This window comes from Garra rufa, chromosome 4, assembly GCF_049309525.1.
Source record: "Garra rufa chromosome 4, GarRuf1.0, whole genome shotgun sequence".
Lineage (NCBI taxonomy): Eukaryota > Metazoa > Chordata > Actinopteri > Cypriniformes > Cyprinidae > Garra > Garra rufa.
In genome coordinates, this window is record NC_133364.1 from 19947924 (window position 1) to 19965423 (window position 17500).

Here is a 17500-nt window from a genome sequence, read left to right on the forward strand (position 1 = left end):
AATCTCAGCTGGTCCCGTCCAGCCGTCCAGAATCTCCGCTGGTCCCGTCCAGCTGTCCAGAATCTCCGCTGGTTCCACCCAACCTTCCAGAGTCTCCGCTGGTTCCGCCCAGCTCTCCTGAACCTCCGCTGGTTTCGCCCAGCCTTCCTGAACTTCCGCTGGTACCGTCCAGTTCTCCTGAATCTCCGCTGGTTCCGTCCGGTTCTCCAGTGTCTCCAAAGCTCCCACCCAGCCTCCCTCTCCCACCTCCACTCTAACCAGTCAGTCCCTCAGCCCTGTCTCTGCTGCCGCCTGTCTGTCCCTCAGTTCACCCTCAGGCTGCGCCATCTAGGAGTGCGGATCCATCGCGGGACTTCCAGGCTCCAGCTCTGCCTAGGCGGGTCGATCCCCAGTCTCTGCCTCCAGTCTCCGAGTCCTGGACTCCACCTCGGTCCTACGACCCTTCGGTTCCGCCTTGGCTCCTGGCTCCCTCGTCTCCACCGTGACCCGTCATCCCACCAGCTCCACCTGGCTCCCTCGTCTCTCCGGCTCCGCCTTGGTCAGTCGTCGACCATCCGCCGCCTCGGGACTCCACTCCTCCGGCTCCACCTCATCACTCTGTCCCTTCTCTGTCCCTTTGTCAGGCTTCTCTTTCCCTCCAGCTCCGCCTAAGTCCTCTGTCGCTCCAGCTTCGCTGCGGTCTTCCGGAGCCCCAGCTCCGCCTTAGTCACCTGAGCCATCTGCTCCACCTTGGCCCTCCGGATTCTCAGGGTCACCCTGGCTCTCCGTCTGCTCAGCTCCACCTGGGTCACCTCTACCAATGGCTCCGTCTCCATCGCTCGTCCCCAGGGTGTCGTCTGCCATCTCTCCACCATGGCTCCTCCCTCCTACGATTCCGCCCTGGGGCCTCGTCCTGGCTGGGCTCTGGACCACCATCTGGCTCCTCCTGCTTCAGGCTCCTCCCTGGCTCCTCCCTCCTTCTACTCCACCCTGGCTTTATGGACCTGACCCTTTTCCTTTTGGCTGCTTGTCTCCTACCTCATGCCCGCTTCCTGAACCCCCACCCTCCCTCCCCTGTTGGACTCTTTTAGGCGCGAGGACGCGCCTTTCCAGGAGGGGGGTGATATGTCACATCCATGTTCCATGTTTTCCCCCCAACCTTAGTTCCTGTGTTTCCTTATATGGTCAGTTTCCTGTTCTTGTTATGTTAATTGATTATTCCTCACACCTGTGTTCCTAATTATCCTTTGTATTTATAATCCTGCCTGTTGAGTTCCAGTTGGTCTAGTCGACTATGTGGTAAACGTGTTTGAGCCTGCTCCTCGTTTGTATTTTCTTTGTTTTATGCTTTATTAAAGTCTGGCTAGTTTATAATCCTTATCCCCTGCGTCCTTCCTACACAGTGAACTGTGACATCCTGCATATGCACAGTGGTTAACAACCACATTTTAGCAATATTCATAGTGGTTGCTGTGCACAGAGTTGTAATATTTTAGTAGAGCCATTAATTTGAATCGTTTTCATTCTGTACATACAGAAACATGCAAAAATAAAAAGTCTGAGAAACTAAATCTATACTAAAAATTCCTACAAAGGCTACAAAAGAACACAAAATAAAGAGGGATGATCTCACAAATACACAGAGACACACAAATACAATTACAGCTCATTCTTTGAGACACAATCCATCAGAGAGCAATAAAAATACGATTATGGAGACATTGCTATAGCCATTTTTTTATTTTTTTTTGCGATAAAGCGTAAAGTTAAATACTTTTAATGGTAATCATAGCCTTATTTCTTTTTACATATACAGATGTATGCTTTTCCCCTCATGTGCGAAGTGAATTTTTTTCACTTTCCAAAGGGTGTTTTTGCAGTGATTCCATAAAGAACCATATTTGGATCCACAAATAACCTTTCAGTGAACAGTTCCAAAAAGAACCATTTTGAAGAACATTTTAAAAATCTCAATAACCTTTTCTGCATTTGAAAGGTTCCATGAATGTTCAAGGTTCTTCATAGAAGCATTGATGCCAATAAAGAACCTTTATTTTTAAGAATGTACAGGATGGGTGACAGGTTTTGTCATTTATTTATTTTTTACATTTAATTTAATGATTTTATTACTATTTTTATTTATTTTCAACTTTCACTCTAGTAAGTGTTTGGAATGTTTGTCTTCGTTTTAGAAATCAAAAGTATCTGCTGTTGTTAAGCCTCCGCCCTCATCTCACAGCGCTATTTCACATCCACCCACTGCACCCTTATATGCATCTGAGCACAAATGATCTTGTGACAAGATCTCATCATCAAACACACTAGTAGGTCTATCCAGCTGTTCATTTACTTTTTTAATAAGATGGAAAGATACTTACTTGGAATAGTTGTACTTTTAAAATATTGCATTTGTGGTGATGTGCATGACTTTGATGGAGACATTAAGGACTTTGTAGTTGGTAACAGCAAGTTATTTGTTCTTACTGCCCATCGACTACATCAGGTGAGACTCGACCTATCTGAGGAGAAAATAAAAGACATCACTGATGCCACTAATAACAAAGTCCACATTCTGGTGCCTTTTGATGCAAACGGCACTCTGATAATGTGTGGGACTATTAAAAATGGATATTGTGAAGTTCTTGATATAAATGACATTACAAACAGTATTCATTACGAAAATGGTTTGATAGTCCCACGACAGGATGAGAAATCTGTTGCTTTCATAGCGGGTAGATACCTTTTGGTAGGGAAAAATGACGACGACCCAAAAGCTCAAGATACCAGGTATTCCGTTGTTACCTTGTGGAGCACTACTTCATCTCAACCAGGTGGGATCTTCTCGAAAATGTCAGAAATGACAGAGGCCATCATTCAGAGCACCATTAGAGATGTGGAGTTTGTTGATGGATTCCAGAAAGTTTCGCCCTCACAATCCTACTTATTTCTCAACGCAAAGACTGACTACGAGAGGAAAGTGCTTGTTCTGTGGATGAACAGCTCGAAAGAAAAAAAAACAGAAATCATCAAATCCCTACAGGCTGCAACGATCCGATGCTGCAGTGATAAAGTTCGTCCAGTGCTCGTAGCCTCCACCGTTATTCCCTCAGTGAATGGCATTATTTGGGCAGGTGTGTTCAGTGCGCAGAATCAGCAGGATCCGGAGAACAGCGCTTTGGCTCTGTACGACATCAGTAACATTCAAGGCAGAGTGAAGGGCTTCTGCGGTTATGGTGAAAATCCATGTGGTTCTGAGGTTGGAAAATACTTACATACTTTTTAAATAGTTTTTACCTTACTGAGACTTGAGACTTGAATAGTATTTGTAATAGGAAAAATTGTTGCAAATAAACTTACTTATATTATTCACTAAGTCATATATGGTTCAAATTTGTTGTTTATGTTTCAGAGTGGTAGTGAACTTCAGCCACTCTCTGTGGTGTTCAAGTACAGCTCAATGTCAGCAGTGGCAGCGATGAGGACTGAATCCTGGATTGTGCTGTTCATAGGAACCAGTGACGGCCAACTCATAAAGGTCTGCCTCATATTTCATTTTTCACTAGTTTCTTAAATGTTTGTTAAATTGCACAAATAAAGCACCACTAAAGCTAAAGTTTGGATGAAGATGCTGTTTGTATTTTTAGCTTATGTTGGATGAGAAATTCACACCAAGCTGTCCAACAGTGCTGTACAAATCTGAGGATGAACGAGCAGTGTTTCCAAGAATGCAATTTGATCCAGTAGATTTCAAACATATCTACATCGCTCTGACAAAACAGGTGAGGTTTAAAACTGTACAGTCAATCAAAAGCGTTTAGCTGCGAAACTTGCTAACCGATACATTATAAAGAAAGGCCATTTGCAAAGATGCATAAAAAACCCTTATACTCACTTCTGCTGTGGGTGAAGCTGCATCCCGAATGATTCGCACAAACATAGACACATATGTAGATCGTAATCGGCACCTTCCTTTCAAAAACTAAAGTAATGTTAATCCTCTGCGTCTTCAGTGGCTCAGATGTCGGGAGTAAATAAAGACTGCTATGTTCATTATTACATCCAACAACAGAACACCTCAATTGCTCAATCTGACACATTTTTGTCTTCCTCTGCACCTGAGGCGACACAATGGCGATTAGAGTAGGACTGTTTCAGCTCGGTGAGGGCGGCTCTAAGGTAAGGCGCTCATGTCAATCAACAATCACCGACAAGAAGCTGAGAATGACCTGATTTTAAAAACGGAATATTACTTTTAAAGATTAAAAATAATACCACTGGGTGGATTTTTATCATTGTAGGGTGGTTGTGTACACAAACTGCCAACACACATTAATGTTCAAACAACATGTAAAAGTGAGTTTTGCATCCGATGACCTCTTTAAGTTACCAATGTGGAGCTTTTAAGTACAAAGGTGTACTATTTAAAAGTGACAGCTTTTGTGCCTTCTTTTTTGAGAGTGTGTAATGATTCTTACAATAGAGATGGTTTCAAATAGGGCTGCACGATATATCTAAAAAATGTCGTTATCGCGATAACAGTGTACACGATATTGGTATCGCAGAGAGTTGCGATAATGACATTTAATTTATGTGCCAAACTTTTGTGCGTTGCATGCAAAGGTTGTCCTTATTTGACCAAATAGATGGGCGCTTACTATCTTTATACCCGCCTCCCAAGTAGGTGCTATAATGCTATTGGCTAGACTGGGCGAACAGGTGAACCCGCTGGCTCAGATCAGAGAATGAAAAATAAATACGGCAGGAGTATGAAGGGAGAAAATGACAGCAGTGATTAACTTGTGCCTAAAAAGAACTGTACGTCTGAAATATACATGGCTCAAAATTGCGACCTCAAATTATATTTGGGAGCATCTGTGCCAGTGCAAGAAATTGTTGTGGTGCGACTTAGTTTCGTTTCTTTACAAAACTTTCGCTAACCTAACTACTGCACAGACTACTGTGAGCTAATGCAGGGACAGGTTCACCGTTCTCTCCAACATTACATAACTATTTCAAATGAATCTTTATATTATTAGCTTTAATAAAGACACTGCGCTCCGCTGAACTAGGAACCGGCCATTTTTTCTTTCTCTCAACCAACCTTTGTTCCTCTCAGCGGCCGAGTTCCACTCACACAGCGGCGTAATTTCCACTGGGGACATGATTTTCAAAGTTCTGTTTGTGTTCTCCGACTTTCAAATGGTTTTGTTAAAGTAATCTCTTGTATTGTAGAATGCACGCTCAGCGCCGCCGAGAGTTTCGCGGGATCGTTAAAACTAAACCAAAAGTAAAACCCGCACCCGCATTCAAAAGCAATTTTAATAGCCCGTGTTTAGAGAGCGACTCCCCAATGCATCCAAATTATAGGCTACATAAAATATCTAGGCTGCTATTAGTCTGTGGGCTATATTAAGTTTTGTAGCTGTCTGTAACTCTGTATCATACTTAAAATTCGGTCTCTATTTGCACTTTGAATATTGAAAGAGTAGCCTACTTTGATTATGGCTGCATAATAAAGAACTGTGTCATTTGTTTGTTGTTATTTATACTGTAGATTGTTTAAAAATGCAGTGGTTGTCTCTAATTTAAATGGCTGTACCTATAATAGAGAAAATAAATTCAGTTGTTGCATGTAGTTTAACATCTTTATTTTGGTATTATCAATGTAAATTATAACTCAAATTTAAGATTTAATTGGGGCACAGCATATTTTTACTGGGGCACATGTTTAAAAGATGCTCTTGAGTGTACATGTTACATTTAAATAAAAAGTAATGTCAGATTATCTGCAAAGGTTTTAAGACATTCATAGTGTTTTAAAGTCTAAATTTCATTGACTTTTTTTTGTTTGTAGCCTGAATTATATTTAATTCGGATGACAGATGAATATCTATTACCTGTTTATTTTAGTATGATCATTACATATATAAATGATAAAAATAATAATAATAATAATAATCATTTAAGAAAGCATTTCTCTAGGGAAAATGTACCGCAAAAAATATCGTTATCGCAATATTCAACACCAATATCGCATATGGCATATTTTCCCAATATTGTGCAGCCCTAGTTTCAAAGCAGCAGAAACAAATTCGAATTGACAAACTCCTGTGCACTAAAAAAGCAAAAGATACAAGTTAGTAGTGTTGTGTTTTACATTTATCATACCATTTGTAGTTTGTATATGGCTAATCATTTGATGTTTATGTGTAGAACTATTACATTAGTTTATTTGCTTTTGCAAGAGATGCGTAATGTTTTGCATGTTGTGTGCATTTTGTGGTTTTGTGTGTAGAGTTCAGAGCATTTTTTTCTTTCTGCTCATGTTTTTGATATAGTTAAGAAGAGTGCCTGTGGTTCGGTGTGCTAATTACAGCACTTTGATAGACTGCAGAGCTGCTTTGGATCCTCTCTGCGGCTGGTGTGTGAACTCAAACGGGTCAGATTGATATCTGTTGCACTTACAAGTGAAAAAGAGTTTAATATGCTAGTTATTTAAAAAAATCAATAGCATAATCTAACCTGTTTTAACTGCTCTAAATTATATATTATTGCTTGACTAGATGCTCCACCCAAGAGGAATGTTTGAAATCTTCATGGGTGTCCACCCCAAAAGACTCCCTTCAGAAACAGCTGGTTTCTTTTCAGGTTTGGGAGGAGAACTCTTCCAGAAAGGTATTATTTTATTACCTTCAAATAAAAACATTTTTTATTGCATCGAAAACATACAGTATTAGCAATTTCTACTGACAAATCAAATCTCACTTCTACACAGATTACTCTATATCTTTCTTTGAGTCTGGAGAGCACAGGCAATCCTGCATTCTCATGTACTTTCACCACAGGAAGTGAGAATCTGTGTGACCTGTCTGATCTGCCTGCAGTTTTCCCAAACTGCTACTGTAGTTTTTCTGACCAGCTACTATATACTAGAGGTTGGTTCTCTGTCAGTGCAGTGGATTGGTGCAGTGTGCTTTGTAATAATGTAATAATATGTATGTGTGTGTGTGTGTGTGTGTGTGTGTGTGTGTTGCAGGGAGGAAATTATTTATAAATTCTGTGACCACAGAGCATATCATATCTTAGTGTTTTTTCCTTTCACTCTCTCAGCAACCGTAACCATGGCAGTAAACCTCATGACACCTCAGAAACCAATATATTTTATGATAAACTGAGAAGTTTCTCAGTTTATCATAAAATTTATTGGTATATTTTTTCAAGTATCTCCTAAAAAGAAATACAAGCTAAATAAACGAGACTAGCTGTATGCCATGTAAGCCACTTTAGATGTCTGCTCAGTGTGAAGAGTCCTGATCAACCTGTCTGGGTTTATTTTGCAGTAATGACAATCTGTATCCCGAAAACTTTCTAAAAAAATGCTATTCTTAAAACTTTTTGATAATCCATTCAGGTTTAAATGTCTCAGTGGCTGTTGGGGATCAGAAGATCACAGAGACACTGGTGCTGAAAGACTGCCTGAATATCCAAGAAAATTCACCAAGTGCTTATACACAGTAAGAAACACAAAGCCTTAGAATTTTAAAAGAAACTATACATTTTAAAAAAATGCCATGAAGTGGTCCAACACATTTCAGGTGTGTGTTTAAGTCACAATGTAACATTAAATATACGTAGGTGTGTGCAGTGTATCTCATCTGGGTGTCACTGGTCCTCTTCCTCCAAGCATTGTGAATGGGCTCATGGACGTAGACAGCAGTTACACATACAGGTGAGACACTGTGTGACCTACAATCCATCAAAAGTTTATATAGACCTTGCAAAATCTGCAAAATGTTAATTATTTGACCAAAATAAGAGGAATTATACAAGATGCATGTTATTTTTTATTTAGTACTGACTTGAATAAGATATTTCACATAGAAGACGTTTGCAGATTCAAGGTGTATGTAAACTTTTGACTGTTTTGGGAAATAGCATAACCTTCATAAAGAGTCGGGAAGATTAATTTATTGCTTATATCTGAAATATCACTGCACTGACTGAAGAAAACCTAGGAAGTAAACAAACCACTCTTCTCTTTTTAGGATGCATGTTATGATGTGCTCTATGAGGCAGAATATAAAGTAAGTGTCATACCGAGTACTGAGGATTTCGTTTTTATAAGGATCAAAGGTCATGTTTAATTTCCTTTAAAATACTTTTTTTGCTTGCATATTCACCCTTGGGGTGTCCTGTAGGAGCCAGAGATTTTCTCTCTGGAGCCGAGCAAGGCTTCTTTCCATGGGAGAAACAATGTTTTATTGAGAGGAAGGAACCTGGAATCTGTCACTAAAATCCGTATTCAACGGAATCCGAACTGCATTTCTCAAGAGTAAGACTCTTTGTTTGTTTGTTTAGTTGTATATATGAATATGTGTAAATTTAGATAAATGATGTGTATTTGTGCATAAATGCTTCCTTTAGATCTCCAATTTTTAATGGCTCCAGTGACTCTTTAAGGTTCCACATTCCTCCCAGTGAAACTAAAGGAACAGTAAAAGTGTGTGTTGTTACTCCTGACGACCGTTGTCATGGTAACAGCATCATCACTTACAGTTCTCAGCCCAGCTGCACTGGATTACAGCCCAAAGTCACCTGGAACAGGTAAGACTATCATTTTTCTATCATTCCAAATCAATTTTTTATTTAAGTACTAAATATTATTTAATCTACAAATTATTTTGTATTATTTAATTTATATTTCATATATAATAGGACTACTATTTAAATACATTTATATTGTTATTTTATACCATTGCCCTTCCATGATTCTGAAGTCTGCTTTTTGACTAAATTGTTTTAAATATCTCTTCAGTGGTGGAAGGAAGATTTATGTTCAGGGGAGCAATATGGAAATTGTGGAATCGGCTACTGTCCATTTAGGGGATAAAAACTGTGATCTGAAAACACAATACAACACAACATCAGGGGTAAGATGTGTGCTTTTTACTCCTGCATTCGGCTAAAAATTTGCCTTACTCCAAAAAAGGATTCTGTTGCAGCTTACAGCATTTTAAATATGGAAATCAACAGTCAAACAGACCATTTTCACATGAGTTCTAGTTTGGTAAATTGTGTAATTACTTTGCTAGCATAATTGTTAAATGTACTTCATTGACTGTCAATATTTAGTCATTCAAACACAACATTATTCTATTCACAGCTTACATGTAGCTTTACTATGTAAGTCACATATTAGTTATATTTTTATGTCTCTCTCTCAGGATGTGTGGTTTCACTCCGCCTACTGTGATTATTCTTATTCTTCTCATTTTCGTCCCTTAAACTTGATTGTTGGGAACTTCAGTGTCAACTGTGGGAATCTGCATTACGAACCTGATCTAGATTTCACTGGATTTACCACCTTACAGGTGGCCAGTGATCTACAGGTGAACATTAAGGTGAGTTTAGTGATACAATGTGTTTGGCATCAATGAACAGTCTGTGTGTTGTAGCATGCATGGGTATTTAAAACTCTCAGTAAATATTATTATTGTGAGCCATGCAGGGTTTATGCACATCAGCATGTGAAACTCACAACCTCCAAATCATCCTACACTCTCTGTTTCTCAGAAATGGGCAGATAATCTGAATTTGAGTACAAGTGAGGTAAATGTGACGGCTATACAGGGAGATCAGCAGTATCAGTGTGTTTTGGAGATTATTGAGTCATATTCTGTTATCTGCAAGATTAAAGAAAAAGTCCCAACAGTGGACAGACTCAACGTAAGTGTGTTTTTGATATTTTCTTGCATATTATACATTTATGTTAAGGAGAATCTCCTGTTAGACTTGATAATTACTGCTAGTGCTGTTAAGTTTTATGAATCTTTATCAACTTTATGAGATATTTTATGTATATTTCTTTGATTATCATTTCAGATCAGCGTTGGGGATTTTTATACTATCCTAAGTGGAGAAAGACCAAAAGAGTTGGGATTTTTTTCTCTAGTATTTTCTTTAATATTCTTATTCTTTTTTCTTATCTTTTTCATTTTGTTATTTGTTTTTCGTGTTTAACATAATATCTAATCAGTTTTCCAATTCAATGGCCACTCCACCTCAGATATATACAGCCTTTATAAGTGAAATTGTTCTATAAAGTTCTGTTTTCATCTGGTCAGAAATCTTCTGTTGAGATCCATACTGTCTAGCGCTGTTCTCCAGACAGCAGGTGGCGCTTTATACTTACATATTATGATATGCTGTAAAAACATAGCCATTCAAAGTTCCTACAGAGGACTGGTCTGTTATTTACCACTGTGCTAGTTATTTTATATTAATATAGGCTTTGATTGTATATTTTTCATTGTTCTCTTAATAAATTGACATTTTGATGTTATACTGTAAAACAAAGTAATTAAATATTTTTCCATGATCATTTCATTAGCCTATTGAGATTATTAAATGATTAAACTCCCTTTATTATATTATATTAACCCTTTCAGGCATATTAGTATATTCAAACTTTACTGTCATGAATTGATAATACATTTTACTATCAAAGTAATTCCTAAATGCAATATAAACAGACTTTTTATCTAAATATAATACAGAAAAATGTTAATATTTTATAGTTGTGCAATTATTGTAATACATTTTTATTCTGCAACTATCAGTAACATACAGAAATGTCTGCAAAAATCATTTTGCTACTTTACCAGTGCCTATGAAACATCTAAATTTCACAAAATGGAAATATTCCTTCTGAAAAGGTGATAAAAGAATACAATATGAAGGACAGCATAAAGAAAAACACCAAAAAGCAACGCCTTCTCTGAATTTTTCTATGGCACATGATTCATTTGATGTTAGACATAGTTTCTTCTATTATTCTGCTAATAGAGTCATTGCAAATTACCTTTGGAAAGAAGAATTGCTTCAAAGAACTCAATTTACCACAATTATTCTAGCAGAAAGGCATCACTAGTGCACTGATGATAGAGCCCACAAATACACAGAGATACACTGTCATACAATTACGGCTCACGCTTTGAGACACAATCCATCAGACAGTGATAAAAATAAAAGTATGGAGAGACTGCTATCGCTATAGCAACAAGACGAGCCGCATTCCTGAGTTCTTTGCTTGTGGAAGGATCAATAGCACATTATCCACTCCTTCTAATGTTCCAGGAAACCTGAAGCATTTTCCAATAGGCAGAACCCACTTCTTCAGAAGTTAGACTATATATATATATATATATATATATATATATATATTAGTGGTGGGCATAGATTAATTTTTTTAATCTAGATTAATCTAGATTAAATCTTGGAATTAATCTAGATTAAAATGGCTAATTTGAATTCTGATGAAGGCATTCAGAATATGTGTGCTACCCAAATAATGACTAAAAGTAAGTCTTTGAGAATGGTTTTCTCAAGCCAGGTGGCGCATTAGACCAGGCGCTCATCTCCTGTTTCCAAACTGCATCACAAACTGCTCAATAAAGCTGTTCTATGATAATTTGTTGATGAAAATAAATTATGTTCCATAAGATGTACTTGTGTTTACTAACTAACTAACAATGAAATTATTTTTCTACCTATTAGATTGTGTTTTTTTTTTAACATCTACACCTACCCAACCCTAAACGTAGCCCTTGCTGTAATAAAAAACTGTATTATTGTTGTACAGTGTGATAAAAATATACATATACGTATATATATCTATGGTAGCCAGTGTTTCCCCTACGTTTCCAGCTTTTGGGGGGTGGGGATACATGTTACACCGTACTTTTATTTTGACAGGTTGCCGTGAAGTTTCTGTGTATACAGTATGATATGATGCGAGTTTTCTCAAATGAAACGGTAAAAGTGACACTCACAGCAGTTTTGGAGATTGAGTTTATCTGTTCATGTGAGATGCAAATGCCAAAAATTACCGGGAGCGTCACGTGTGTTTCAGTATGCGTGTAGTAAAAGCGCGTTTCCTCCATTCATACATACAGCTAGGCAAACGGAACATACCGGATTCATATTAAAACGGTCTTTTTGCATTTCAGTTTTCACAGACACTAGTCCATATCGCGATTTGAATTAAGTGACAGACCAACATTTGATTTATGAATCCAAAAAACGACGAATTTACGTGGCATTTCGCGCTATAGTAGATTCGGTTTTTATGAATGGAGGACGACGCGATCCCGTCTGTGTTTTGGCGGAGGAGACGTAAACGCGCGACCATATTCTATAGTCTTTGGTATACATCCACGTTAAACTATCAAGGTGAAAGTCATCATATCTTGCGTAGTTTAGACCCAGCTCCAACCCAAATTTGAGAATAGATTAACGGCGATATTTTTTTATCGCCCGATAAGAGTCTCACGTTAAAGGAACCGTATGTAGGATTGTGGCCAAAACTGGTACTGCAATCACTTTCAAAATACTGTAGAATGGTGTATCCCCTCCCGCTCCCCCCTGACTCGAGGTTGCCAGCTAAGCTGCAGGAGTAGGCTGCTACAAGGAGCTTCCAATGGCAAGTGACGAGTCCTACACAGAAATTTGTTTTTCTTCTGTTAATTATGTTTATGCTTCACAAGAGATGTTTTGCGAAGTAATTATGTATCGCAAAAATTTACAGATGGCGATTAGCCAAATATTTCGTAAAGATGTAATACCACATTTCAGTCGGAGGTTGTTTTCATACCCTGCTAGTGGTGCGATATAAAGCTTTTTATGAACGCATTTAGCACGGGCGACCGTGGGAAATCCACTGTGTACGGAAGCAAAGTTAGCCAAACATAGATGAATCTTACCTGTCCAGGAGAAAATTACCAACGATGGCGTCTATCTTCAAATTCTTCTCCGTTTTCAGCCGTCTCCATCTTTCAAAGGCATATCTTTATTTCCGACTTTGTCACGACGTATTTCGGATTCATAACGAGGTCTTTTAGGTTTCGTAACGTTATACATGTTTTATCCGACACGTTCGTATAGCTAGCTGCAGCTCTAACAGAGATGGCAACCCGGAGGACGAAACTCTACTGACTTCGTTATTGGTAGATAGCTGGAGGGTGGAGCCTCAGACCAAAACACAAAATGACAACAATAACATCAGTTGTGGGCTGCAAGTTTCACTTTTAAATGACAATATCCTGGCCGGACCACTGTTGTCAGTGATATAAGTATTTGAAATGAACATGATTTCTTAATGTCTAGTGACATGTTAGGGCCATTTTATAATTAACTGACATAAATTTCTTACATACGGTTCCTTTAACGCAGCACGTTAACGCCGATAACGGCCCACCACTAATATATATATATATATATATATATATATATTTACACAGATCATTAGTCTGAAGGGGGTACATATTCAATTCACCCTTTATTTATAATAGAATTCACCAAGGCTGCATTTACTTACAATAAAGTACAAATAGTAATATTTTAAATTTCATTACCATTTATAATAACCATTTTCTATTAAAATTTTTTAAAATGTAATTAATTCCTGTAATTGCACTTTCAGTCATTACTCCAGTCTTCAGTGTCACATGATCCTTCAGAAATCATTCTAACATGCTGATTTGGTTACTAATGGTTCTTTTCATTATCAATGTTGAAAACAGTTTGCTGCTTAATATTTTTGTGGGATTTTCTTTCAGAAATCTTTTGATGAAGGTTTAATTAAAGGTTCACTCAACAGCATTTATTTTATTATAACATAATAAATATTTTTATATTTTATATTTAATCAGTCTGATGTGTCCTTGCTGAATAAAAGTATTCATTTCTTTCTTTCTTTCTTTCTTTTAAATCTTACTTAGATTTAAACATTTGAATGGTGCTGAATCACAGATAAATATATATTAAAGGATTAGTTCACTTCCAGAATAAAAAATTCTTGATAATTTACTCACCTCTGTCATCCAAGATGTTCATCTCTTTCTTTTTTTCACTTGCAAAGAAATTACATTTTTTGACGAAAACATTTCGGGATTTTTCTCCATATAGTGGACTTCAATAGTGGCCAGGTTGAAGGTCCAAATTGCAAATTGTTTCAATGCAGCTTCAAAGAGCTCTATACGACCCCAGCTAAGGAATAAGAGTCTTTATTTAGCAAAACGATAAGTCGTTTTCCAAAAAAAATTTATATACTTTTTAACCACAAATGCTCATCTTCCAATAGTTTGACCTCATGACGAACCTCTTGACGAACGAAAGCCAAACGCCATTTACAAAACAAGGTAAAACAACGATGTCGGACAATTTTAAAGTTGAATGTTTTTCTTATAAAACTTTATTTGTGAATGAGTAGGTGGAAGTACCGACCAAGTGTTTATAAAATGAATGTGCAAAGAAATTCAAACGTCCTGTAAAACAGCAATGTCGATGTGAATATTTAAGTTTAAAGGTCCCATAGAATGGAAAACTGTGTTTAGCTTGGCATAGTTAAATAATAACAGTTCAGTACATGGACATGACATACCATGAGTCTCAAACACCACCATTTCCTCCTTCTTATATAAATCTGGTGTTTGCAAAAGACCCCTGAAAAATAGGTCAATTCCAACATAACACCGTTAATAGTTAGGCCCCCAACATTTGCATCACCCAATCATCATTAACTTTAGTACATCAGTAAAATAAAGCAAGTCACTGAAGGGACATGGTTAGCTTAATGTTAGCGGTAGCCTGTTACATTGCAGTACATAAGATTTCACTTACCACATAAACAGAGAGATGACTACGCTGATGATGGTGAATGACGGAGAAATGACTGCGCTGATGATTGGCGAATGATTTACAGATACTGAGTATCACTGACAAGCATCTAAACTTGTGTGGTAAGTACTTGTGTCACTGCAGTATAACATTACACAGAGCACATGCGATCACAATAGTGAGAGTAAAATGTCATCGATTCAAAACGGTGAATTCAACAAACCGCATATTAAAAGCGGCTAGAGCTCCGTAATTAAATACATATTTCCTCCATGTGCAAACTTCTGAGATGATTAGCTCTGTGAAACAGCCAATAAGAGCAAAACCCTTAATTAATATTCACAGACCTTCTAAATAAAGCAATAACAGAGCATTTCATTCTAGGGACAAATCCCAGGGTTGTAAATGGACTTTTTTTTTGTCCTTTCCTATGCCATATACCTTCTATGTAGATATCAGAGAACAATTTAAAATTTTGTATAAATGCATTCTATGGCACCTTTAAGGAGAAAATGAGATGGAGTTTTTCATCCTACCCTACACTCTTAAAAATAAAGGTGATTTAAAAGGTTCTTCACAGCGATGCCATAGAAGAACCATTTTTGGTTCCAGAAAGAAACATTCAGTCAAATGTTCTTTAAAGAACCATCTCTTTTTCAACTTTTTATAATCTGAGGAACCTTCTTTCACCACAAAGAACCTTTTGTGAAACAGAAAGGTTCCTCAAATGTTTAAGGTTGTTTATGAAACCATTTAGACAAAAAATGTTCTTCTATGGCATTGTGAAGCACCTTTTTTTTAAGAGTGTACCTTGTTGAAGCGAAATACACAGATGAACAATGAACCGTGCATGACTTTTACAGTGTAATTATGTAAAATGTGAAGTCGCAGACACGCATCGCAGAGCTAGTGCAAGAGGAGGATTTGTGGTTATATATATCTTTTTTATTTTTTAGAAAATAACAGATCATTTTGCTAGGTAAGACCCTTATTCCTTGACTGAGATTGTGTGTAGCCCTTTGAAGCTAAATAGAAACTGCAATTTGGATTTTCAACCCACTGATCCCCATTGAAGTCCACTATATGGAGAAAAGTCCTAGATAGAAGTTTTATTTATTTATTTGTAGATAGAAGTACTGATCCAGTGAACATGCAAAGTGAGCGTGCAAAGAAAGTCAAACGCCCTGTAAAACAACAATGTCTGACAATTTTGAAGTGAGAAAATAAGACACAGACGCGGTCACAAGACGAACAACAAACCATGCGTGTCTTTTTCATCTGGATTAAGCAATGCATGAAGATGCACATCTGCATCGCAGAGCTAGAGCAAGATGAGCATTTGTGGTTAATAAAGTGCATAAATTGCTATTTTTTTTTAAAGAAAATGATCTATCATTTTGCTAGATAAGACCCTTGTAGAGCCCTTCGAAGCTGCATTGAAATTGTAATTTGGACCTTCAACCCACTGATCCCTTATTGAAGTCCACCCTACCTTTTTTTAACCACGCACAGATGCGGTTAAAAGATGAAGAACAAACCAAGCATGACTTTTCCAACTGGAATAAGCAATGCATGAAGATAGACATCTGCATCACAGAGCTAGAGCAAGGTGAGCATTTGTGGTTAAAAAGTGTATAAATTGTTTTTTTTTTTGTTTTTTTTTGAAAAAATCATTTTGCTAGATAAGACCCTTTCAAGATCGCTGATCCCCATTGAAGTGCACTATATGGAGAAAACTCTTGGAATGTTTTCCTCAAAAAGCTTTACTTCTTGCGACTGAAGAAAAGAAAGACGTAAACATCTTGAATCTGTTTTCAACACATAATATAATGTTTTTAGAGCTCCAAATCAGCTTTTTAGAATGATTTCTGAAGGATCATGGGACACTGATGACTGGAGTAACAGCTGCTGAAAATTTAGCTTTGCCATCACAGGAATAATTACATTCTTAAAATATATTCTTGACTTCTTTCAAAAAACACTTTTACTAGTAGTATATTGAATGAATATGAATATTGATTCAGGTTTCACGTCTGCAAGAGAAACACATCTGCTGGCAAGCCCTTCAAGGAACTCGAGCATCATTCACAGAAACATCACACATAAACGCTCCCCTCGATCACAACAGAGAAAGAAGCAGTCCTGAACTCTCAGAAATTAACCCTGCTGAGGGTTTTGGGAAAAGGGCATCTGCTTCCAATAAGACCCGGTTAATACTTGTTATCTGCACATTCAGGGGTATGGAGATTTCTCAGAATCCTCGTCTGAACCGCCCCTTACAGATCCCGCTCACAGACACAGCACCACAGCCTGTCACCACGTCTCTGAGGAGACCCCAAGAGATTTATGTGCAGGAATGAATACAAATATGGAAATATTTATGAAACTGAAAATTAATTATGGAATGAGCGTAAATATGTTTTATAAGCCTAACTAAACAGCACTTGTGACGGCAAAGGACAAGGTGTTCTGTTTTTGCTGGAAGGACTGTGTGTGTTTTAATGAGCTCGTTCACTAAGAAAAAAGTCTTATTAAAGTAATAATATAATTTCCATGTTCTTCTATCATTATGAAGACTTTCTGTTCACTTCTAATGTTTTTATACTGGGCAAATTATATTTGTTATCTCCTATTCCTGTCATATAAATCTTATATTACACACAATATAGATTTTTTGTGACCATAATAAGCAAATCCTGACACACAAACATACATCTCACTTGTCAATTCATCTATTCTGTGTGTGTGTGTGTGTGTGTGTTAGAGAGAGAAGGGTCATAAAACCTAACAGCCTAAACAGTTCACACAGATGGCTTATTCACCCTTTGGCAAACACGACAGGTGA

The 17500-nt window shown here is 37.5% G+C and overlaps 1 protein-coding gene across 1 annotated transcript; it reads left to right on the forward strand.

Annotated features, from left to right (window-relative positions):
* The first annotated feature begins 2341 nt into the window (after positions 1 to 2341).
* Positions 2342 to 17015, forward strand: LOC141332818 (plexin-C1-like). The gene is made up of 15 exons (XM_073837777.1): positions 2342 to 3235; positions 3389 to 3514; positions 3624 to 3763; positions 6323 to 6418; positions 6543 to 6656; positions 6745 to 6914; positions 7391 to 7493; positions 7615 to 7708; positions 8025 to 8063; positions 8178 to 8311; positions 8404 to 8583; positions 8795 to 8909; positions 9204 to 9380; positions 9553 to 9705; positions 16680 to 17015. The coding sequence occupies exons 1-15, from the start codon at positions 2342 to 2344 to the stop codon at positions 17013 to 17015; spliced, it is 2871 nt and encodes a 956-aa protein (XP_073693878.1).
* The last annotated feature ends 485 nt before the right edge of the window (positions 17016 to 17500 follow it).